The sequence below is a fragment of the Tinamus guttatus genome, unplaced genomic scaffold, assembly GCF_059628265.1.
Source record: "Tinamus guttatus ecotype Peru unplaced genomic scaffold, ASM5962826v1 Tinamus_guttatus_pri_ptg000291l, whole genome shotgun sequence".
NCBI lineage: Eukaryota > Metazoa > Chordata > Aves > Tinamiformes > Tinamidae > Tinamus > Tinamus guttatus.
The window spans coordinates 2,715,494-2,737,460 of record NW_028288825.1 but is presented as its reverse complement, the minus strand read 5'-3'; the positions used below and the strand labels follow the sequence as shown (position 1 = coordinate 2,737,460).

Sequence of the window (21,967 nt, the reverse complement as noted above, 5' to 3'; positions counted from 1 at the left end):
AGGCCACGCGACATGGGGGCCAGGAAGGGGCTTTGGGGTCTCCTAGATGGGCTGAACCTCCTAACCAAGGGCAGCTTCGGACACAAGGGGCTCCGGAGGCTGCTCGTGGCCATGCACGGGCTGCCCATCTTTTATCTCCTCCAACGACCATGACCTTAAGCTCAGGATTCAGGAGATCCGGCCCATGAACTGTCAGCACCGCCTCAGTCCTGGGACATAAGTCACCGGGATCAGGATCAAACCCCTAGCACCAACGGGAAGGGCCTCTCACCTTCAGAGAGGCACCAGAACTGGAAAGCTGCTAAAGACTTCGCCTTTCAGCAAAATATGTAAAGTGGGACACACAGAAAGTTTAACGGCATTGCAGTAGCCTTGCTCTTGCAAGGAATTAACACTTCTGGTTGGGAAACGGCATTTCTTGGTAGATGAGAAAGCACCAGAGATAGATGTGCACCTTGTTGATGTTTTTCACTACTCTGACAGATGTTTAGTATATTTAAAAATCAGCATCTGTAATTGTTGTTGATATTATAGGCAATTTGCTGCTTAAATGTGGTTTACAAAAACACAACTGTACATCTGTTCTGCAGCCCTATGAAAACCAGAGCGAAGCTGCTGCTTGTGCAGGCAATTTTTGCAAACAGGGCGGCTTGCAAGAATCACTTCAGAGGGGGACATCAGCCATGGCAACCCCTTCTCTTACCTTAAAACAACCCCTTGCCTTTGCTTTTCCACATTATAATACGAATACAGGAGTTCATCTCATCCCTCCCCAAAGTAACCGGGCCACGTGGTGGCCACGAGGGCCCAACTCCTCTTGCCTTCCCCAGGCAGCTGCTGAGTGCAGCAAGACCAGGAGCTGGGTGTCCTTTCCAGCCAGTAAATTGGATCCACGGCAGATTGACAACCAATTTTGTTCCTTCTGCAAGCCTGGCCTCCCAGCCAGCTCCTTCTGCAAGCAGGCAAGCAACGTGCCAGTGGCTGGAGCATGACCACGTCCCAGGGGAAGGGAGAGGGCTCAGCCCAAGCAAACACGAAACCCTCGCCCCAAGCCACACTGGGTGTCTCGTTCCTGACTTTTAAATAGTCAAAATATTTTTTAAAAAATCGCTGGATAAATTATGCAGTTCCACATTGCTTACTTAGGCTTGGAGCTTGACACTCACCGAAGCGAACGCAATGAATACTAACTCTCATGAGCAAAGATGTCAGAATTTCAGCTACAGAGACTTGCCCATTCCAAAGTAAATACACCCGGACTAGCAACGTGCCCTCTAGTGGCAACAGCGTGACAGACGTTTATAAATTGGCTACCGTTTGTGCGCTTGGCTGTCATCAAGGCGGGAGCCGGACGCCCTGCGGGGAAGGACCACGCAGGGGCACTCACCTCCCTTCCCAAGAGGAAAGCCGAGGGCTGTGCGGAGCTGCCCGCCGGCCCTGTGTGCAGTCACTCACCGTATGTGCGCGGGCTGCGCGCGCCGGCCGCCCGCCCGCCCTGCATCCGCGCCAGCCGCTGCTTGGCACCCCCGGGCCGGGCGCTGAAGAGGAAGGCCAGGCTGGCGTCGTCGAAGCAGGCGATGGCGGGCACCATGGTGAGCCAGTTGAGGAAGCTCAGGTTGCCGCTCACGATCAGCAGCACCTAAAGAGGAGAGAGCCGAGCGCGCGGGTTGGCGGCTGTCCGGCCGGCTCTGCGGCGCGGGAGCTCTCCGGAGGGTTCATCCGAAGCAGGAAGGAAATCCCACCCGCAGGCGAGTTTTCTCCCTAAAAACAAGCGCGGGTGGCAGCGAGAATTCCTGCTGCAACAACGGGTTTGGAAACAAAGGAAACGGGAGCGGGCAAAGGCCGTGGCCAGCTGCTCCGTGGCCACCGTGGTCCCCCCACGCCGACCGCAGGGCAGCGGCCTCGGTCCCGGCAGCAGCGGCTCCGGGGAGGCTCCCCGGGCCGAAGCGGCTCCCAGCTCCATGTGCTCTACTAAATGCTTGGCGAAGCCCCGTTAAAAACAGCTTCGGAAAGATCCCTTGGGAAAGATCCCTTGGGAAAGATCCCCAAAAAGCGGACCTTTACACTGGGCTGCTCCAGCGCTGCCGCAGGCTCGGCAGCCTTTCCTCCTAGTCGAGGCTGCAGTGATGATGATGAGCCTTCCTCCCCGGCCGGGCCCAAGGGTGTCCCAGCCCCGCGGTGTGACCTTGGTGGCACGAAGGTGCAGCCGAGGGGTTTCCACACGGCTGGGCTTCCACAGCGCTCCGGGGCCGGCTGCCGTGCGGCTACCAGGGAATCGGCCGCTTCCTCGTTATGTCTCCGCAGGTAGGAAAAAAAATTTCGAAACCCTTCAAGGGGAAATATTGGAACTTCTAATTAAAGAGCAGCTCTTTGATACAGGGCTGTGGGGATTTTTAAGAGTTTTTTTAAAATTTTGCTCTTGTGGCCCATTTGTCACAACATTTTGTGTGTGTAAAGCAGATGATAAAGCGGAAAACCTGCAAGCCCACGGAGCAGCCTCCAGGAGTTCCCGGGAAAGGATGCGTGCCGGCCGGCGGCGCACGGGACGCTCAGAGCTTCCCCGCGCAAAGCGGGTGCTTTTTGACCCCGTTTCTGGCGTACCCAGAGCCCCGAGTTGCTCCGTGACCGTCTCGCCACCGCCGCCTTCCACAGCCAACGTGTTGTGAGCGCTTTAGCGTGCTGGCATAGCACGAGACAGAGGAATCCATCAAAAAAAATGGGAAAAAAAAGTCTGGGGAAGAAAAGCAGCTGATTCCTGTTCAGGACTGTTTGAGTTTTGAGACTGATAGGAATTCTTGTCCCGTTAGTCATATTCCTTAGGATTTAGCCCTACTTTTGCTAATTAACTAGCTGTTCTTTGGACACATTAAAAGAAAAAAAAGGAAGAAAAAAGAAAAAGGAAACAAAGTAGTTTCACCATCTTACCCATAAAAAATGAGGTTATAAAGCTGACTGAACGTATTACACGTTGAAAAATAATGCTCTGATGTAACCAAAAGTCATTTATTTTCAGATCTGAGGCCAACTAAGGAGAATTTCCCCCCATTCCAGCTGGGTTCAAAGTTGTAACCTTGTTCCCACTATTATTTTTTAGCAGACACTTCACTATTCCCGCAGCTGAACTTTATCTTGCTGTGAACTGTTTACTCACAATTTTTAGCATCTGTGGTCAAAGAAGATGTTAAAGTTCCGAAAAACGGGACGCCCTAAAGCAGGTGAGCCCAGCAGCTCATTGCGGGGGGAGTCGCGGCAGGGCGAGCGGCCTTCCTCTCCAACCACCTTCATCTTCGCCACCCTGCTGCCCCCAGCGCACTGGGAGGCTGTGGAAACCCTGCACACCACGGCAAGAGGAAGAGGCTGGAGGACCGACCATGGACTCGGTTGTCACCACCGATGGCCACGACTGCCCCTCACTCCGTGTTGTACCCGAGGACATCGAATCCAATAGGGAAAACGCAGCCCCGGTGCGGGCAGGCCCAAGTCAACGCAATGAATCCATGGGAATGGGGAGACCACCACAAACCTGCTATGCCACCCACAAAGCTCATCCATCTCTCTGTGCATACAAGAAAAGCCACAGTGAACATCCGAAAAACGTGTCCCAAGCAAAGAGAAAACCCCACCGGACACTGCAGGGGCAGGTGAGGAGGAGGAGGGTTCGGGCAGGGGCTGCCCCTCTGCAGACCGCGACGGGCAGAGAACAGGAGGATTCGGGCACCAATTCTTACCTAAGTCAAAGTTGCCCAATTCAAGGGTACTGCCTTAAAGTATTTCCTCAAAACTGTGCATGGTCGTGCAGCAGAGCCAGAAATAGGACCCAAATCTCCCAACTATAAATCCGATGTCTTAGTTACATTCCCCGCTCTGGGAATATCTGCGTGCCCAAATGCCAGGCCCCGGAGTTCCGCTCTGGTTTATCCTCAGGTGCCCCCACTCCTCCAGCCTGACCTTCTTTTCCTAGCAAAGGGCTCCTTTTCCTACGTTTGGGCTCCTGTTGGGACCCGACTCTGCAGCAGAAGGTGGGCTCCCGTGCAAACCTGGTCTGAGGACTTCTGGGCAGCATTCACTTGAAAAGGACATGCATTTTCTCACTAAAAAACAACAACTAAATGTCAAAAGCATTACAAAAGTGTCTGAGATTAGCACTTCTTTTTTAAATACAGTGATTTGCAAGTTATAATTTTCAAAAATGCTGGCACGACACTTAAGTAGCAGAGTCACATAATCCTAAAAAAGGGTGATTGGACTAATTACAGTAAGTAACAAAAGTCCTAACTACTATTTAGAAAAAAGAATAAAAAAACACAAAAAAATACTTACTTATCCTGAGTTGGATAATTACCCAGAATTATGAGGGGAAAAGTATTCAAATCTGAATTACATACACATGTTGGGTCCTTGAACATAACATGCTGTGCTCAAAGCAGTAAATACGTTTGGAGTTCCCCCTCCAACCCATCCGTGCTGCAGCTTTTCGTTCAATGCACATTAATCGGCCTGTCTTCATTAACACACTTTTCGCTTAGCTGTTTTGTTAGCAAACTCTGATCCTGTTTTGATTTGATTTGCCTTGCACAATTGCAGTAATATTAAGAAAATAATTCTCCACTTTACCACTTCTGCAGCGGATCATTTTACAGCTTTATAAGGAGCGACTGGGTGGTCCGTTAGACTACTACTTTTTTTTTTTTTTTTCAGTAGTGATTCACCTCTTTATTGCTTGGAAGTCAGAAGCAAAGCTATCTAATTTCCACCAGCCTCTAAAATCAGGGGATTCAAAAATAATACAAGTTTGGCGTTTTGTGCTCTGTGGGTGGAATCACGAACCTGACACATTTTTAACTCCGGTTATTCCAGCTGAATCTCGCCGGGCGCCGCCGGCCAGCGGGATTGCTGAGCAGGCAGCGAGGAGCAAATCCGGAGAGCGTCCGGATCATCCCGGGAGGGAGAGGGGAACGAACGCTGCGAGAGCCGGAGCTTTGGAAAAACAAACCTCCCCGGAGCTCCTGTTTGCAGCCAGCTGGAGCAGGGCAGTTCCTCAGAGGAGGTGACACGTGGCCATCCTGGCGAGCGGCTCCGTGGCCGTCGCTGCCCACGGCGCAGGGTTTGGGATGGAGGTGCCCTGCGATGCGCTGGGCATCCCCGGCGAGGCAGGACTCGGCTGATGCTCCGCGTTGACCGAAATCCTTCTTTTTCCCATGGAAGCTGCGGCGGCTTCGCGTGGCTCCTCTCTCGGGGAAGGTCCTCGCTGCTCCCAGCGCATTGACGCTCGCGGTTCAGCTCATGGTTAACGAGCACAAAGACCTCGCACAAGCTCACGTTGGATAACCACACCGAAAGGACACCGAGATCTGGGGACAGACACTGAATTTGGCACTAAGTGACAATTTCAGAACCAAAGGCACCAGGTTTTGCACCATGCACGGCTTGGAGCTTCTCCGATGGTGACACAGCCAATGTCACCCGCACCTCCCGTCTCACCTGCGGGGCCAACGCGCTCTGCCCTCTGCCCGCGCTCGGTCACGCTCTGCACCCACTGAGTGTCTTTCTCCTGCTGAACAATATTTAAATACACAATTATAACAAACAGATGGTATCAACCCCTGTGGTGATTTTTAAAAATTTTTTATTAAAGCACAGTATTAATCATGGTAATTGGGTAGGAACTTTAAGGTTATAAAACTACAGCATGTCTAATGAGCGAGCTCCTTATAGGAGGAACTGAGGTTTTTAATCTAATAATGTCAGTTTTATGGATTATGACTGGAGTTTTATGAAGTGTGATATGAAATACTGTGGATTCATGGCTCTCACTGGATTAATTTGGAAAAGTAGTTTTCCTGGTTCTAGGCCCAAAAACAATTATTCCTTACATTTCTGTCCCCTGCACCGTTACCAAACCCCTCTGTCAGAAAATGGGCACCTACACCCATAACTTTTTTACAGGTTAGACCTCTTTGTTTGGCTGGTTTTTATTTTTCAAATCACAGGTTGTTACAAACATACAGTAGGTACTAGGAGCTCATATTCTTTGCAGCAGACTCTATATTTGTCCAACAGGAGTGACAACAATGGGCTGTAAAGCCCTAAACGTGGTCCAGGGACGGCCGCGAGCTCCCAGGCGAGGGCAGATCACAGGGCCGTGCTCATCACGGCGCGTCGGAGCACTCTGATACTATGCAATTTGCAACATAAAACCCAAATTAAGGTGCACATTGATTTCCTCTGCTTTGTAGTTTATTTGCAGGACGTGTCTCTGCTCACTGCATCGAAGACGGGCTGTTCTCTTCCCTCTCCTTCGGTCCACTGCTTCTTCTCGCCCCTTCGAGCCCTGCTGATTCCAGCTTCCCTTGTGAAGCATCTCTAGATTCTCTGCATCTCGGGCAGCTCCCGCTGGTCTCTGGGTGTCCTCGAGTCCGTGGCTTTCCTGAAGCAATCTGCTTTCAGCCAGGGCCATTCCAAGGACAGTCGGCACAAAGGATTCCTTCCCACACCTTGCAATCCACTGCGCAAGCGCAATGCACCACACTTAGCCCTGAGGACCCAAATTGGCTTTATTTTTTTATGCTGGACCTACAGTTTGTCAAGATTATTTTGAATTAGCACTACATGCTCCAATATACTGCCCATTCCCTCCGCCTTCATGTGGTCTGCTAATTTAACATGTATTATCTCATTCCGTGTTTTACTGACAACCCTGAATATCTCCAGAGAGACCCTATGGAAACCCCCTCGATAAATCCTTCCACTGGACAGCCAGCCACCCATAGCTACTGAACTGAGTTTTCCATCCACTTTTGTCCACTGGGTACCACTTCCTACTTTTATGGGCCCTGTTTTCTTGGATTGTTTATGAGATTTTATGTGAAATGGTTTCAAAAGCCTCACTATTTTTTTGTTTATCCTCTATTCATGTGCCCTGCTTTGTCAATGAACTGAAGAAGATCGCTTTTACACAGCTTGCTCTTGGCAAATCCACGACGGCTGTAGTCATCCCCTTGGTTTTTCTTTGAGATTTTTACAAATGGTCTGCTTGAGCATTTTTCACAGTATTTTTCCAGCAATGGCCTTACAATCTCCTGCTTTCCCCCTTTTTTCCCACTTTATAGGACAGGTACTTCATTAGCTCTTCTCCACTCTTTCAATACTTCATCTACATTCTCTGCGTTCCCAAAGACATCGCTGAGGCTGACAAGATTTCAACAGGCAGCTCTTTAGGAGCCCTAGATGGATTCCCTCTGCTCGGATGATTTGGAAAGATCCAGCTCGGCTACGTTTGCTCCAGCTCACCCCTACTCGTGGTTGAGGTCACTCTGCTTTATTACTGGTATTAATTACACCAACAGCCTCGTCACGTGTGACTTTTTAGTGATGACTCTTCCAAAAAGGTCACCAATCATTTCAAGATAAAAGAGAGACCACAGTCCTGACCTCAAAAAAAAAAAAAAAGGAAAAAACAAGGAAAAAAGGAAGAAAAAAGGAAAAAAACAAGTAGGAAAAAATGTAAAAAAAGTAAAAAAAATACCTACTCACGTCATGATAATGAAAGTTGGGGGAAAAGAGAAAATGTCTCATCTGTGCATTTTCAGAACACCAGTTCGTGTCACATGGACCTTTCCACCATACATCCCCAAGGAGTAACACACGGGGGTCAGCTCAGCCCCTTGGGGCAGCTAAAATCCCTCCCTAAAGTCCTGCTGCTGAGTCTTCCCAACCGAAGAAAGCTCCTCAGTTGACTTTATGTGTCGCCACAGAGGAATTCTGCCTCTGGAATTGTTTCTTATGGATCTTTATGAAGGAACAGCAGGAGGGAAGGAGCCAAGGTTCCCAAGGAGCCCGTGTGCGCGTTCGCTGGCGCTGCTGGGGAAAGCAGCTGCATCCCCAGGTCCAGCAGGACCATCTGGTCCCCATCCCTGTCCATCCCGCACATGACAACCACATGGCTCTGCAGCTCCACGGAGCTAATGGCACGGGCCCCAGCCCAGAGAAACACCCATACGAGACTGATTGCCCCTTGCTGAGAAAAGACATTTCTGGTAGCAACCACAGAGAAGGATGAGCTGGGAAATGATCCCAGCCAGCCCCAGTCCTCAAGCAGAGGTGGCCAGGACTGTCGGGTTGGTGACCTGGGGCCCTGGATGGGTGATGGATGGGGCTGGCACGTTGATGCCACTGGAATTGAAAGCAAAAGTGCTACTGGCTGCTTGGGAAGACTTCATCACCCTGTGTTTCTGTGCCATCTGTGTGGGCTGGATCTCTCCAGAGAGAACTCTCCATGGACAGAAATTGCTGTGGTTTTGGTCCAAGAGTCATCTCTCCTCCTCCGAACCCTGCAGAACCCTCCAAGAATCCCCTACCCATCCGATGAGCTGAAACTCATAACACCAGAAGATGGTCCTTCCTGCAAGAGATAGGAAGGACAAGCCTCAAAAGCCAAATTGGATTTTAATGTGCCTCCAGTTACTTGCGCACCATGAAAACACAGCCTCCCACAAAGGAAAACAGGCTATCATTGCCCCATCTGGTTTCAGTTTGAAAAATACTTATAGATGTAGTTTTTCCCAAAAGTTATTGTAGGCACGGGCAAAAAATTCCCCTTAAATGACAACAGCAAGAACATTTAATTTTCCCCTATTATTAATTTAGCCTCTTATTAACTTCTTAACATTTGCATGAGGATTTAATCTCTGTTTTGCAGAGCTATTTAGTGCAGAATAATACATAGGAAAATAATTACCTCTGTCCACTTGCTCTGTTTTAAACAGTAGATAAAATAGCTGTTTGAATCCCATAGAAATTCAGAAAGCTCTTGGAAGTACCAGCAGAAAGAGGAGCAAAGGGGAGGTTTGAGGGAAGCACATGGTTTGACTTCAGTTTGCTTTTGAACGCAGAGTGAATTAGCCGATCTCAACTTAATACCCATTACAAGGAGCAGCCCACGTGCATTGCTGTATTTTTTCCTTAAACACAATCTGCTTTTGCTTTCACAGCTCCAAAAACCAACAGTTAATCCCGGCGTGGTGGAGCCAGGCGGAACCAGGGCGGGACGTACTGCACAAACCCACGCGGGCGCTCCGGAGCACGACATTTGCCACCCTCTTGCAGCACTAAATACGTGTCTATTTTCTCCCCCTACAAAATTCTGCCAATCAAGACGTAAAATACAAATCAAAGGATTTCTTTTCTGCTTCAGGCAGAGAAAGAAAACTCCTTTATTTCCATCCTTTACGTGCTAGGAGAGCACCTAAGGTCCAGACCATCTCGGAGATCCCTACCATAGGTGCTGGTTGCCTCAAGGTTTCTCAGGTAGCAGCAGGACGCCCACGCAGCTCACTGAGAACATTGCAAAGCCACATAATCACCCAAATTCGATATCCTGAACACGACTCCATGGTCAAGGGCTGAGTATTTCCTTGCCACAAGATGACAGGAGAGAACCCACATCAGAATACAGAAATAAGTAAATAATGAACTATGAGATGCCCAGGTAACAGGTATTTTAACAAAAAGTCCCTTGCACAGATGCTGTGCACCTCCAGTTAGAGGCTGTTTGCTCTAAGATGATTAAACATACAAAAATGATAGATTTGGAGACAGAAAAAGATAGCTAGAATTTGGAGGATTTTATAGCTGACACGCTGTGTAAAAAAATTATTTTCCTGAACAACTGTGATTAGAGGCTTCACAAGCTACATTAACATATCCATATTTACCCTCTAAAAATTAGAAGTGTGTTTATAATATCTGTAAATACCTACATGGCTAGAAACTCCCCCAAACTTACAAACATATAATAGAAATATTGAGGAACAAAATAACGAGCGGCACAAACGCAATCGTACCGAAATCTTCACTAAAACTCGTTCTTGAACTGGGTCAGATTTTGACGTATTACAAATTGCACCGTAAGGAGTTTGCAATCCTCAGCCTAAGCACCTGGTCTAAAGTTACAAACAGAACTGTGCTAAAGCAATTGGGAAACCAAACCTTTCCATTCCCGTTACATATGACATTTGTTCTTGATTGAAATGTGAAGCAGTATAAATGTTTCAATCTTTGCTCAATTCTAATTTGGAGTTATATGAACCACCTACTGTAGTTCCCACAGATTAGGGGATTTCACCGAGGAGCATTTCCATGGATAAAGCACAACTTCCAGGCTTTCAATGGAAAATATTTTAAAGAGAAGCAAGAGGGTGAAAGAGAAATAATTATCCATAACCTTCCCAAAACCTCACACTTTGGAATTGAAGCTGATCTCCAGCGATTAGCGGTCAGGAAAGCCCTGCGAGGACGGCGGTACAGGGCCGGCCGCCGCTCCCAACACCCACAACTGGCTGGTTTGGGAAACACGATGCTGAGGAAGGGCCTGACCCAACACGGGGAAGTCCTCCAGGTCTGTAAAACACACGCGGAGCAAATAAAATCCCAAAGGACCTAAAACGAGCAAATTTGTGGGGATGAGATGGAAAGGGTGCTCTTGTGCGGCCTACATCCACTACTGCCCAGCACGGTTGTCCACAGCGCAGCTACCACAGACCCCTTTGGGGCTCAGATGACAATTTAAGCAGCCCAGAGGCTCCCTACCGGGAGATGATTTTAATTTGACTACCAGAATTTGGCCTCTTACATGGTGGTTTTCAACCAAACTCCTTTTCTCTAAGAGTCCCCGTGCTTATTTATGGTCAAGGATCTGTTGCAAGTTTTCAGACATGAGGCCCATGCTTGATTCCACCTCCTCATCCGCACTGTGATAAAAGTCCAGTCTTAAAAGGGTTAAATTCAGTTTCTTTTTCTCTCTCTCTTTTTTTTTTATCATGTAGCACAAGAACTCAGAGCCAGTATTTCTATTCCAGGAAATTTTATACATTTAACTCAATTACTGAACCATTGTGTGTGAATTTAGGATCAGTTGCTTGCTTTGGGTCTGAAATCCAAGCTGACTCCTCCCGTCCTACTCCTTCAGAGCCGGGAGATGTCCTCGAATTACGGACTTTGACACATTTATTCTGCTCCGCAGCTTTGTTATGTAAAATACCTCTTGGTGTTGCCTGATCCATTGACTCTTTTGCTAGAGGCTACAGTGTTCCACATTAATATATTACAGGCTAAATAACTGCTGAAGGACTGTTTATGTAAGTGTTGGAACAATATAAAATGAAAGAATAATTTTACAGAAGGAAGGAATTTTTTGCTACTCTGTTCTGAATTATCAACATCTTTCCATCCTTGAAGGTAAAGTTACATCCTAAAGGGAGAAGCTGTCACAGACATACTTAATAGCAAAAATCTTCCAAAACTGTATTTTTCCTCTTAAAATAAAGGTCAACAAGCACAGACCAGTGAATCTCAATGAGCTTCTCAGCAGGATCCTACGCTGGGACCATTTGGAGATACCTTCTTCTCAGTTTTACTCTCATTTGCTCCAAAAGTTGATGTTAGTGGAGGGCCTATTATATGAAGTAGTTGCTTGGGAGGTGGAAGGTCTCCTTGACCATTTTTGAGGTAAGACTGAGTGTTTTAGGTCGGGACACAGAGTTTCTCCAGGTAGAGACTTGTTGTCCCAAGGAAGGACGGTGCCAGATCATCCTCTCCAGAGCTCATTCCTACAGGAGAAGCCAGGAACAGTTGTGATTGCTCCCCAAAAAGCTCCTTGCAGACAGATCATGGGCAGGAGGCACCGATTCAGTACAGCAACCGTTAGCAGAAGACTCTGCAGATCAGCACCAAGACGACTGTCTCAGCCAGTTCAGGCTGCAGCAGGAGGAAGCAGAACTGTCCAGAGCGAGTGGCCTCCTCCGTCCCTACCAGCATGACATCAGAATCTGGCCCTCATTCCGGCCTGAGAAAAATATATTAGCATGTAATTATGGGGCCTTGTGTGGACTTGGAAATGCGATGTAAAACCAAGTTGCTGGTTACTCATGGTCATAAAAGAGACCATGGAATTTTCTGTGAGGCCAGGAGCTGCGGGCAGGATGCAGAAGATGTCAACCCGAAGCTCAGGGCAGGTTGTTACACTCGGTGCACCTTGGTCCTTCGTGGCATTCCTGAGGATCCTGTAGCCCTCACACACTTTCTCTCTGATGTCCCACCCTCGACAGCGCTACATTGTAGAGAGCTTTGAACACCTTGGTTGCAAAATGCTGTAGGATCCATGCACAGGACACCAGGGTTATGGCAAAGCAGATTGCTACTCCAAAACATGCCTGGATTTCTTCACCCAGCGCAATAGCAGTGCTCGCTCCAATTAGCTCATTTCATCAAGAAAGGCAAACAGCATATTAAAAAGTTTCTACATCCATTAATGGTCCAAGCGTTTCACTAACCAGCTCCATCCCGCTCATTAAAAATGCTTTTTATAGCAAAAGTAGAGTTAAAGTCCTCTGCTTCAGTGGTATCTCCAGTGGGATCATGCTGGAAGGAGACCCAAGCCATGCGCATGGGAGGGACGGCAGGTCCTGCCTTCATCTGCATCCCCTGCTGCAAGGGCAGGCTGGAAAGAAGGTTTTTCCAAGAGGAATTTGAAGGTCTGTAGAAATATTGCCTGAGCCAGGTCTAGTTCTGAGCAGCTCCTGCAGGAACCCCATGTCTTGGAGAAGCTTCTTCTTGTCCTGTTTCTCCCAGGAAGGACCCAGCTCCCAGCCTGGGTCCTGGTCAGCACGGCTGAATAACATCACTCTCGTTTGCAGGATAGCATCAAACGGTGGATATAGGTCTGCTCAGCATTATCATTCTGCATCCGATACCTTTTCCTTCTTGGAACGACAGCAACAGGGTCAGGCCAGAGACTCCTCCAGCCCCTGCTCTCCTCTGAGCGGAGGTCCTGGGCTACAAGGGCCCTCCAGCTCCGCTCCCTTGTCTGATTTTTAAGTATTCTCAGAGCAAAACAACAGAAGAGCTCCGGGGAGAGCTCTTCTCTGCCTTGGCTAAGGATTAGCACCCAGTCTGTAATATTAAAAGCAACTTTCTTACCAAAAAATGATTTAAGAATGCACTCATGAACAGCAGTTTCAGAGCTTCCTTTCAAGCTGGTTTCAAATTTGAGCTAGACACCTAGTAAATAGCATTACAGCTTTAAAAAAATAATACTAAATATAGCCGTGTCTTTTGGAGAGCCTAGTGGGACTGGGCAATAGTTGCCTCATCCAGTTGTTCTGGGAGCATTTTGCTGCAGGTTTTTATTTTTCCTCTCTGCTGAGCTTTGCTACGTACTCAGATATTAAGGCATCATAAGAAAAATTCCAACATGGCAATTCATCACCAACTGTCGTAGTTTTCCACAAAGTGCAAATTTGGGGTTATAAAACTGTCAAAAAATCTAAGAAGTCACACGGGCTGCTTGTGCCGCTGGCGACATGTGCTTCTGGACGCGGCCGCAGGCAGATATTTGCGGTGCCGCTGGCTCACGGAGCCCCGGGAGCAGCCGGGAGCAGCGGGATGCGGATCCCTTTGCCTTGATGGCCTGGCTGCCGCTCCTCTCCGGAAAGCAGCGCGTTCCGGGCTGGTTTTCCCTTCGGGATGCAGAGAGCAGCATGCGGCTCCACGAGGGTTTCCCCACGGACCCGGACATCGCGCGGACGTTGCAAGGACAGCCCGGCGCCTGCGGCTCCTCCATGCGCTGGTCCAGCCACTGATGCTGTTGCATTTCTGCTGAGAGCAAACGTTATCTCCGAATCCTATTGCAGGTTAAGAAATTATTTGGCAAAAGCATTTTTCAGCCTAGTAGAAATTATCACGGTTTGGGCTCTATCCCATTCCAAAAGCAATCTGCAAATGGGAACGAAGCAGTAATTTGCTCACAAATGACTACAGCTTACAGTTATTATGGCAAAGACCAGAGCGCCACTCTGGAGAGTGGATTGTAGGTGATTATTTAATTATCAACAATTATCAATACGAAGTAGAACGGTATTAAGGTTAGAAAGGGAGAGACTCTCTTGTACCCTACCCTTTTTCTCTACTGATTAGGACGAAAAACATGTAGGTTCAAAATTCCCTCTGCAAAAAACGATACGAGTTAAATCCTGCTCTCTCAAATCCAGGATCAATCTGGAACTGTTAGAACTGTTTATGGAACTGTTTATGTTCCTTGATTACAGGAACACTAAGATACTTCTGGCTACAGTACTTCAATTCCCTTTCTACACACAGTTACTGCAGGCTCCTTTGAAATTCACTTTTTCAGTAATATTGAGATGAATCTCGACGATTGCCAAAGTGAGAGCAAAGCTCATTAGAGAAGAATGCATCAGAAAGAAATCTGTTGTGATCGAGCATATTTTGCACAGTATTTGTCCAGGTCTTGGTAAAATCTGGATTAAGGTGATATTAAAGACAGCGTATGGGGCAAATAGTGCTCCTCGGAATCCATCTAAATGGGAGGGCTGCATTGCAGACAGTCCTGACAGGCGGGAATGGGATCTCTATTACGAATCCCTTTCAAAACAGCTCAAATCCAAGGTTTTGGTTTGACCAATTTGGATACGGCACAGCCAGCTGCAAAAGCTGGATCGGGATTGCAGTCCCCAAATGCGCTGGTATTTCAATCCCAACAGCGACTCAAACTCATCTTTTCCTTTTAAAGCGAAAAGTAAAGGGCACGACCACATCCGCAGGCATCGGGAAAACACAGGGAAAAAGCAAAGGGGATGTCATATCTGATCAGCTTGACACCATGCTGGAAAACATCGGTGGCTTCTCTGATTTATATCTTTCTGCAGCTACTTTCTTTGCCTCGTTAAAGCACATAATTTCAGTAACTCTAAGCTCTTAGCAACATCTGCAGTAAAATATTTAACTTGGGTTGGCTACTTGGTGTCACTGAAAGCCAAGGCTGGGCGTATTCCGAAATCCCGGATGACCTGGATTTTTCCACCCAAGCAGCCTCTCGCAGCACGTTCTGGAGCTGACACAGGCCCCAGCTCCCAGGCCTGGGCCATCGGCTTTCACGGGCTCCGGCGAAATAGGAACCAGTTGTGGTGTGAACGCGCACCAAGAAAAGAAATAATCCCATGCCTTGTGTGGGGCTGGGCACCATTCGGTTTCAATAAAGAAAACCCGAAAAAGCCTCAGGGGTAAAAATAAAATAAATGCTAAGAATGTAAAATTTTTAGTAGAAGTGATGCGTTAATAAAAAAAAATACAGATATTGCAAAGGTGAGGAGCAGTTAGTGCCTGCAGATTTCAGACACAGATGTCTGCAGAGGCCTCGATGGAAAGGGGTTGAAGTCACCCAGGTGGTGTCAGTGGCTGCTGAGTCTTCACTTCTTACAAGCCAGCACCGTGTGCCAACGGGCCAGCAAGCGAAATGCACAGTGGGCAAACCCAGATAGGCTCAAGAAAGGAAAAAAAGCTTTAAATAACACATTTTTCTGCTGCCATCTGCGGCCATTTCTGCTCAGCACTCAGGCGCCTTGCTTGCAATTCAGTTTACAATGGGAATGAGGTGTAAATTACGAAATGATCAAAAATGGACAACTTTCGGCTATTTCCCTCCCCTGCCACCCAGCGCTGCAGCTTGAGGCTTGCAGAGAAGACAAGGTTGTCTGAAGGGACCTCTGCAAAAGAACAAATTCCAGGCATGCAGGTTGCACACACGGCATCCCGGCCTTCCAGCTGCCTAAGGAGCCGCAATCCCAGCGGGAGCTTCGAAGCTCCCAGCCCCAGGGAGCCCGGGAGAGCGGGTATTTCCTGGTCGGATCACGCTGCTTTTCCCAGCGTAGCTTCTGCCTCTGTCAGATGGGATCACATGAAATGTGGATCCCGGAGGATGCTGGAGAGGAAGCAGAAAATGCCACCCACCTCCAAGGTCACAGCTGCGAGGAGATCCCTGTTCACACTGCTGCACTGATCACTTACATATGAGATGAACCTTGGAAGAGTAATACAAGGAGATGGATGAAGAGCACTGCAAGGATACGTATGAGGAGTAATACAGGGATACGTATAAAGAGTAATCCAAGTTTATATAAATATATACGGGGCTGGTCCAGGCAGTGACACGGGACAGCCTCGCTGCTGGCAGTTAACTCGGCAATTAGCCTCTGCATTGAGCAGAACCCAATGGCAGCTGCAAGGCTATGGAGGAGGGATGAGCTCTTGGAATGACAACCGCCCTGAGCCTGAGGCTTTGCAGCTCCCAGTGATCTCTAGCGGAGGATGAAACACATCTGCCCGGCCACGAGGAAGGGCCCGGGCTCCAACGCGAGCGTGTGACTCACTCCGTGCAACGCGAGCGCATCAGCGTCAGCCCTGCAGCTCCTTTTAAACGTTACTCATCATTCACCAACAAATTACATTTGTCAAGAGACAGCTAGAGTAAAACTTCAGTATCTCCTGGCTGGTGATTCAACCAGCGCCATCGAGCAGGGTGGCATAATGAGCCCCTCGGCGCTGGGTGACAGCCAGGGTGACATTAAGACGCAATGACAGAGCGGAGCGCCCCAGTGCTCGCCTGTGTTTGAAAGCACCGTGCCGGGAAGGGAGCAGGAAAGCAGCAGGAGCGAGGCCCTGGCACGGCCGGGCTGCGGAGCGGGACGGTGCCGCTGCGGCGCTCCTGCGCCTGCTCGCCGGCCCTGCGCGCTCCGCGCCGCCGCGCGCGGTGTTCGGGGTGGTTTCAGTGGGACCTTGCAGCTTAATGTCTTCTGACAGCGAGGAGGAACCCTGACGGTTTCTGTAAACCAGAATGTTTACAAGGCAGTGCCAGACGGGCCCAAGGCGGCCCGCCAGCAGCCAGCCCCTCCGCGCGGGACGTGCCACAAGCCATTAGGCTCCCGGCGCGCAATCCTCCCCCTGGAATGGCTCCGAGTCAGAGCCCCGCGCAGCTCCGACACGACCGAGGGAGCTTCAACGAAGCAGCAAATTGCAGCTCTGCGCACGACGTTCCACCCGAGACACCACGGGGGGATTTCCCAGCGCTGTGGTCCGCGCCGCTCCGTTCTGGCGTCTGTGGTGGCATCGCTGCTGTCACCGTTGTGGTGCCCGCGCATGCCGCAGCTCCAGGAGGGCCCATGGGGCCACTGCCACCAAGGAGACACGAGAGCGGTTGCACTCAGATACAACCACGGCCCTGTGGTCTCTCTGTGACCTGCTTGGACGCATCCCGCATCCGAGTCTGCTCCTGAACACCAGGAGCCTTTGGTCCTGTCCTGGACATTGCAAGGGCTGTCACCAGCCTGTGAGCTCCGGAACATCCATGACTGAACCGTGACTGCCTGGGACTTCTCTAACACTTCCCGTGCAGATGTCCAGTGTTTTCCCAAATCAGCAAAGGGCAGATGGTAAAAGAGAGGCAAGGGAAGAGCCCCGGTGCAACACGGAGGCTTTGGAGAGGAGCAGGGAGCAAAGCCCTGTCCAGGTGACGGTTCAGGTGCTCAGGGATCCACACTAACAACCTCGCTCAGCAGGAAACACAACCGCCCGGAGCATCGGATCCACCGCTGCCCTGCTCTGCCCACGGAAACCCCCTCACATCCCCAACACAGACACCTGCCCAATGACTTTATCAGCTCTTTAATAACGGTATGGATTATTTCGACTGTCGCTGAAGGATGGAGACACCATGAAGAGAGAAAGCAGTGCTGGGACGTGCCGCTCTCATCATCTTTTCCTTCATGATTAATATTAAACAAGTCATATTCCTTACGGAATTTCCTAACCCAGTCTGTTTATATTTTTCTCTACATCATAGTTAATATTTTAAGATTGGCTCTCTTTTCTTTTCCTTTTTTTTCACATTCATGTGTTTTTTCATGTTATAAATTCGGTTTCTTGTTTAGTAGCCATGGCAACGTCTGACTGTGGTGGTTACACCACAGCCCGGGGCTTTTTTTTTTCTTTTTCTCCCCCCAGAGCAGCCTTAGGAAAAAAAAATCCTTTAAATAAATAGAAGGATAAAATCAAAGGGGCAAGTTCTGCGCTGCCTCCTCCTGCCTCCCCTCCAATGACCCACTTCAACGAGACTTCCCAGCATGGTGGGTGAGGACTCATTTGGCTTTAATCCTGCGGAGTCTTATCCACTTAGTTAACTTCAATGGGAATACTCGGCGCGCATCGACCCAAACACATATGTAAGTGTTTAAGGCCTCGAGGCGTGTGCCTGCGGGGCGGGAGCTGCAAATGCCTCCGCGTTTCTGCCCCGGGTGGCATCTTGGCACAAGAGCCACCAGCTGGTGGGGCTGGGGACGGACGTCGTGGGCACCGTCCCCGCTGGCAGAGTGGCCAAACTCACCGTGTTCCCATCGAAACGACGACACAGCCGAGGCCGCATCTGGGTGCTCTCGCTGCGCCGGGGGCTGCTCCTGAGTATCAGCCCCGACGTCATGCAGGGTCTGGGTTGAAGCAAGGGGCAGCGCCCGGTTCTGCGTTCGAAACCTGCTCGTGTTTGGGTCACGCGAAGCTGCTTGTGATGGAGCGGGACGGGTCTGCCCGGGAACGGCCGGGAGCCGCTGCTGGCGCGTCGGGTGACCCCAAAATCATCTACCCAAAGGACCCCAAAACCAAGGGGTGTTAAACGGGCACTCTGCGACCCAGCCAATGCACCTACGCAACCCGGGAAGCAGCGGTAGATTTCAGTCGTGCAGGATGTCGGTAACCAGTAGCTCCGAAGGAATTTGTGCTGTTGAAAAGGCAGACAGTGTTTTACTCGAGCCCTCTCCCACGAGCACAGGGAGTTGCGATGGGCTGTACGGATCTGCGCTTACCAACGGCAGGAGATAACCAAAATTCCACGGTGCGTTTTACACACTGAGCATAAAACACCAATTACGCTGCGAGCCCACGGCACGGAAAGCAGCTCCGAACCAGGAGGAGGCAACGGGAAGGGAAAAGGCCGGGAATGCAACAAAGGAAGAGGAACCTCCAGTGCGGCAGAACCTCTGGGAGCCCCGAGACACTGAGGCCAGATGTTCGGAGGTCGACGTAACCTGATTCCAAGAAGGAAGAGGATGTGTTTCTTAAAATTCCCTGTTGTGTTTTAATTTACTGCAGTCTTGCAGAGGACGCATGTGGTGATCACAGGTGGAGTTTCAGATTGACCATAAACATGAAGTTGGGGCAAAAGGCTCGAGCCATTTGAGCTCCCACTGCCAAGAGGGTTGAGGTACAGATTTCCATGAAAACATCTCCCTCCCTTCCCCTGCACTCCAGCAATCAGGAACCGGGGCCCAGCGGAAAATCCTCCTGGAGAGACCGCAGCCGCCACCGACCCTTTTCGCTTCCTTTGGCTGCATGGAGAGGGAGGAGGGGAAGGAGCGGAGGGCAGCCGATAACATCGGAAGCTCTAGCTCTTATCTGCGGTTACATTTCTTCTAAATGCTCTCAGGAAAATGATCTCTGTGCTCCCTTAGGACCCCACCGCCTGCCCCGAATACCCTGCAGGGAGGAAAGGAAAACGTTGGCCTCCCAGTGTCGCTGGCACCGTCCCATCTGCCCGCTGCATCCCAGCAGCCGAGCCCATTCCCATGCATTGGGTTCCCCGGCGTGCCGGATCCCGACCCCTCTCCTGGGCTCTGCTCCCTCCTGGGGTCTCTGGTCCCCACGTTGGATCAGCAGAAGTGGCAGATTTGCCGCGTTGCCTCGGAGGGGTCGGAGCGGGGATGAGGAGGGGGTTGAATGAGCTGGCCAGGACGGATGCAAGGAGAGCAACCCGTCCCCTTCCCTCTCCCTGCCCCTGCCATGCACGGGCCCAACAACAAGGCCATCGACGAGCCTCAGAGAGAAACAACCTGCAAAGACACGAAGGGTCAAGCGATCCTTGCACGCAGGCCCTGCTGAACACTGCAGGGGCTGAGAAACACAGGGTCAGTAAGAGCAATGGTCCTTGTGCACCCCAAGGGACCCAGAGGCAAGACGGGCTGCGACCATCACGGATTACGGGTCGCTACAGACCAGCAGCGGGGCGGCTTGTTCTAAAAAGCCCATTCGCTCGGGGAGGTTTTGCTTTCTCCTTTCGTTTCTTGATGTTCACGGCTTCACTGAGCGCCAAAATCAGGACTCACCCCAGGCTCAGGGCTGCTCGTGGGCCTCTCAGAGCAGGCCTGGGACTTGCCTGCTTCTACAGCAAGAAGAGGGCTACATTACGAGGCCAGGGAAAAGGGACTCAAGCCAATGTGCCGAGTTGGGCTGCTGGCACCAACGCACAAACACAAGCAGCAAAGCCTGGAGAGGGCCCTTCCACGAGCAGTGACCGGCTCCATGAGCAGGGAGATCTTCCACAGACCGGCACAAATCGTACAGATTTTAGAGCGTTCGGCTCCTTCGCTCCTTGCTCTCCGAAGGAATCCGCCGCACGGCTGCCGGAAGAGCCTCTGGAAGCGCCAGCCCTTCTCCCACCAGCAGCTCTCCTGTTCTAGCCCGCTTGCTTTCCCAGGCTTTGCAAAACTGGCACCAATCAAGGGGTTGCTTGCAAGTTTTTCTAATTAAAGCAGGGTGCAAATTCAAAGTGCCATATCTCTCCCTGAGTAACTCCATATGTGGACACGGACTCCAGGACAAAACTATGTTGTTCCTGTTTAGCTTAGCCCATCTTCAAAGCGGGCTGCACGTGTGCGAACGGGAGCAGCTGACGGGGACCGCGGCCTGCGGGCACACGGATCCGCCGCGGGCACCGGCCACGGACCCCGTTGGTGTCGGCGAGTAAAACCCAAAACCTCCTGCAAAGGGAGGCCAGCAGAGGAGCTCAAGGTGACCATCGTGCAACCCGCGCGCCCGGACCCGCTGCAGCTGCTCCGGGAGGATTTCGCCCTAATCGGAGACTCCTCTGAGTCACCGGCTCCAAGAAGCCCCGGTTTTCCTAGGAAGATGAAAGCCGTGAGTGACACAGGTTTCCTGCGATTTCCAGCTGCTGCAGCGCCGAGGAGATAATGTCTTTGGTGGCGCCTGGGGACTCGGCTAAGGCAGCTGTGTAAACTGCGTGTGGGCTAAGGCATCGCGGGGCCGCATCCTCATCCCAACACTTCCAAAGCAAAATAAGTCCTCTCTGGAGGCAGCATCATTACAGGGAAACATTAAACCGAACGACTTGGCCCAGAACAAGCAAATGAGCTATTTTCATCTAAGCAAGACACGAGAAAATCCATTTGTGTTGCTACCCTCAGGCAGTTCGGACACCAAAACCCAGGGCTTTCTTTGCCTTTGCTCCGAATTTACATGGGATTTGCTGGTTTAATTAGAGCCGACCAGCCTTGGGGCCAGGGAATCCCTCGTCCCACAGCAAACTCGCAGAGCTGCCACTCAAGGACCTGGGGCCATTTCTATGGATTCTTCGTTCCGTGGATACAAGGTTTGCTCAAGCCAAGTTATCCACATGCAGAGCAGATGAGCAGGTGAACTTAGCAAAAGATCACCTTCCAAAATACAAAAATTAACAATAATAATGACGAAAATAATAAAGAGTTGCCTATGAAGAGAAACCATGGGAAGAGCCAAACGTGAGCAGATGATCAGGGATCATGGAGGAAAGATTAAAGAGGAGCAATCGGGAATGCCCCGTCTCTGCCAGGAGAGCTCCCTGGAGCTGTGTGCATGGCAAAGGCCTCCGCAGCCACCAACAACAGGACACAGGGACAACAGGGACAAGCGCCCAGCGCCAACCTCTGCCTCTTCCAGCAGCCTGAACGGGCACGTTCTGCTTCCACACCTCTGTATGTGACACTAGTCAGTGATCCTCTTCTTGATATGTGTATTACAAACTCCTCTGAAAAGGTTTATAATCTGCCATCTGTGGCCAATTAGGGTTTCTTTTCTTTTTTTTTTTTATAAACTTTTAATATAAAACATGATTTAAAGCGTCTCAAAACCTAGATACTGGGGGGAAAATCCCAAATCCAAAACCCACCATTACAGGGCTGCAAAGCAAGCGAGCATCAGCAAAGCCACGCGGAGAGCCCAGGCCGGGAGACACAACGTGGTGACTCCGAGGCGGGAATACGGCGCAGGGAATGGGATGAAACCTGGAAGGGCTCTA

At 50.2% G+C, this 21,967-nt stretch overlaps 1 protein-coding gene across 1 annotated transcript in view; it reads right to left on the bottom strand.

Annotated features, from left to right (window-relative positions):
- Positions 1–21,967, bottom strand: part of LMF1 (lipase maturation factor 1) — a 96,691-nt gene that overhangs the window by 19,967 nt on the left and 54,757 nt on the right. Inside the window, exon 4 of the mRNA XM_088527820.1 lies at positions 1,456–1,639. Within this exon, the coding sequence (XP_088383946.1) occupies positions 1,456–1,639 (184 nt within the window). The remainder of the gene's footprint in view (positions 1–1,455; positions 1,640–21,967) is intronic.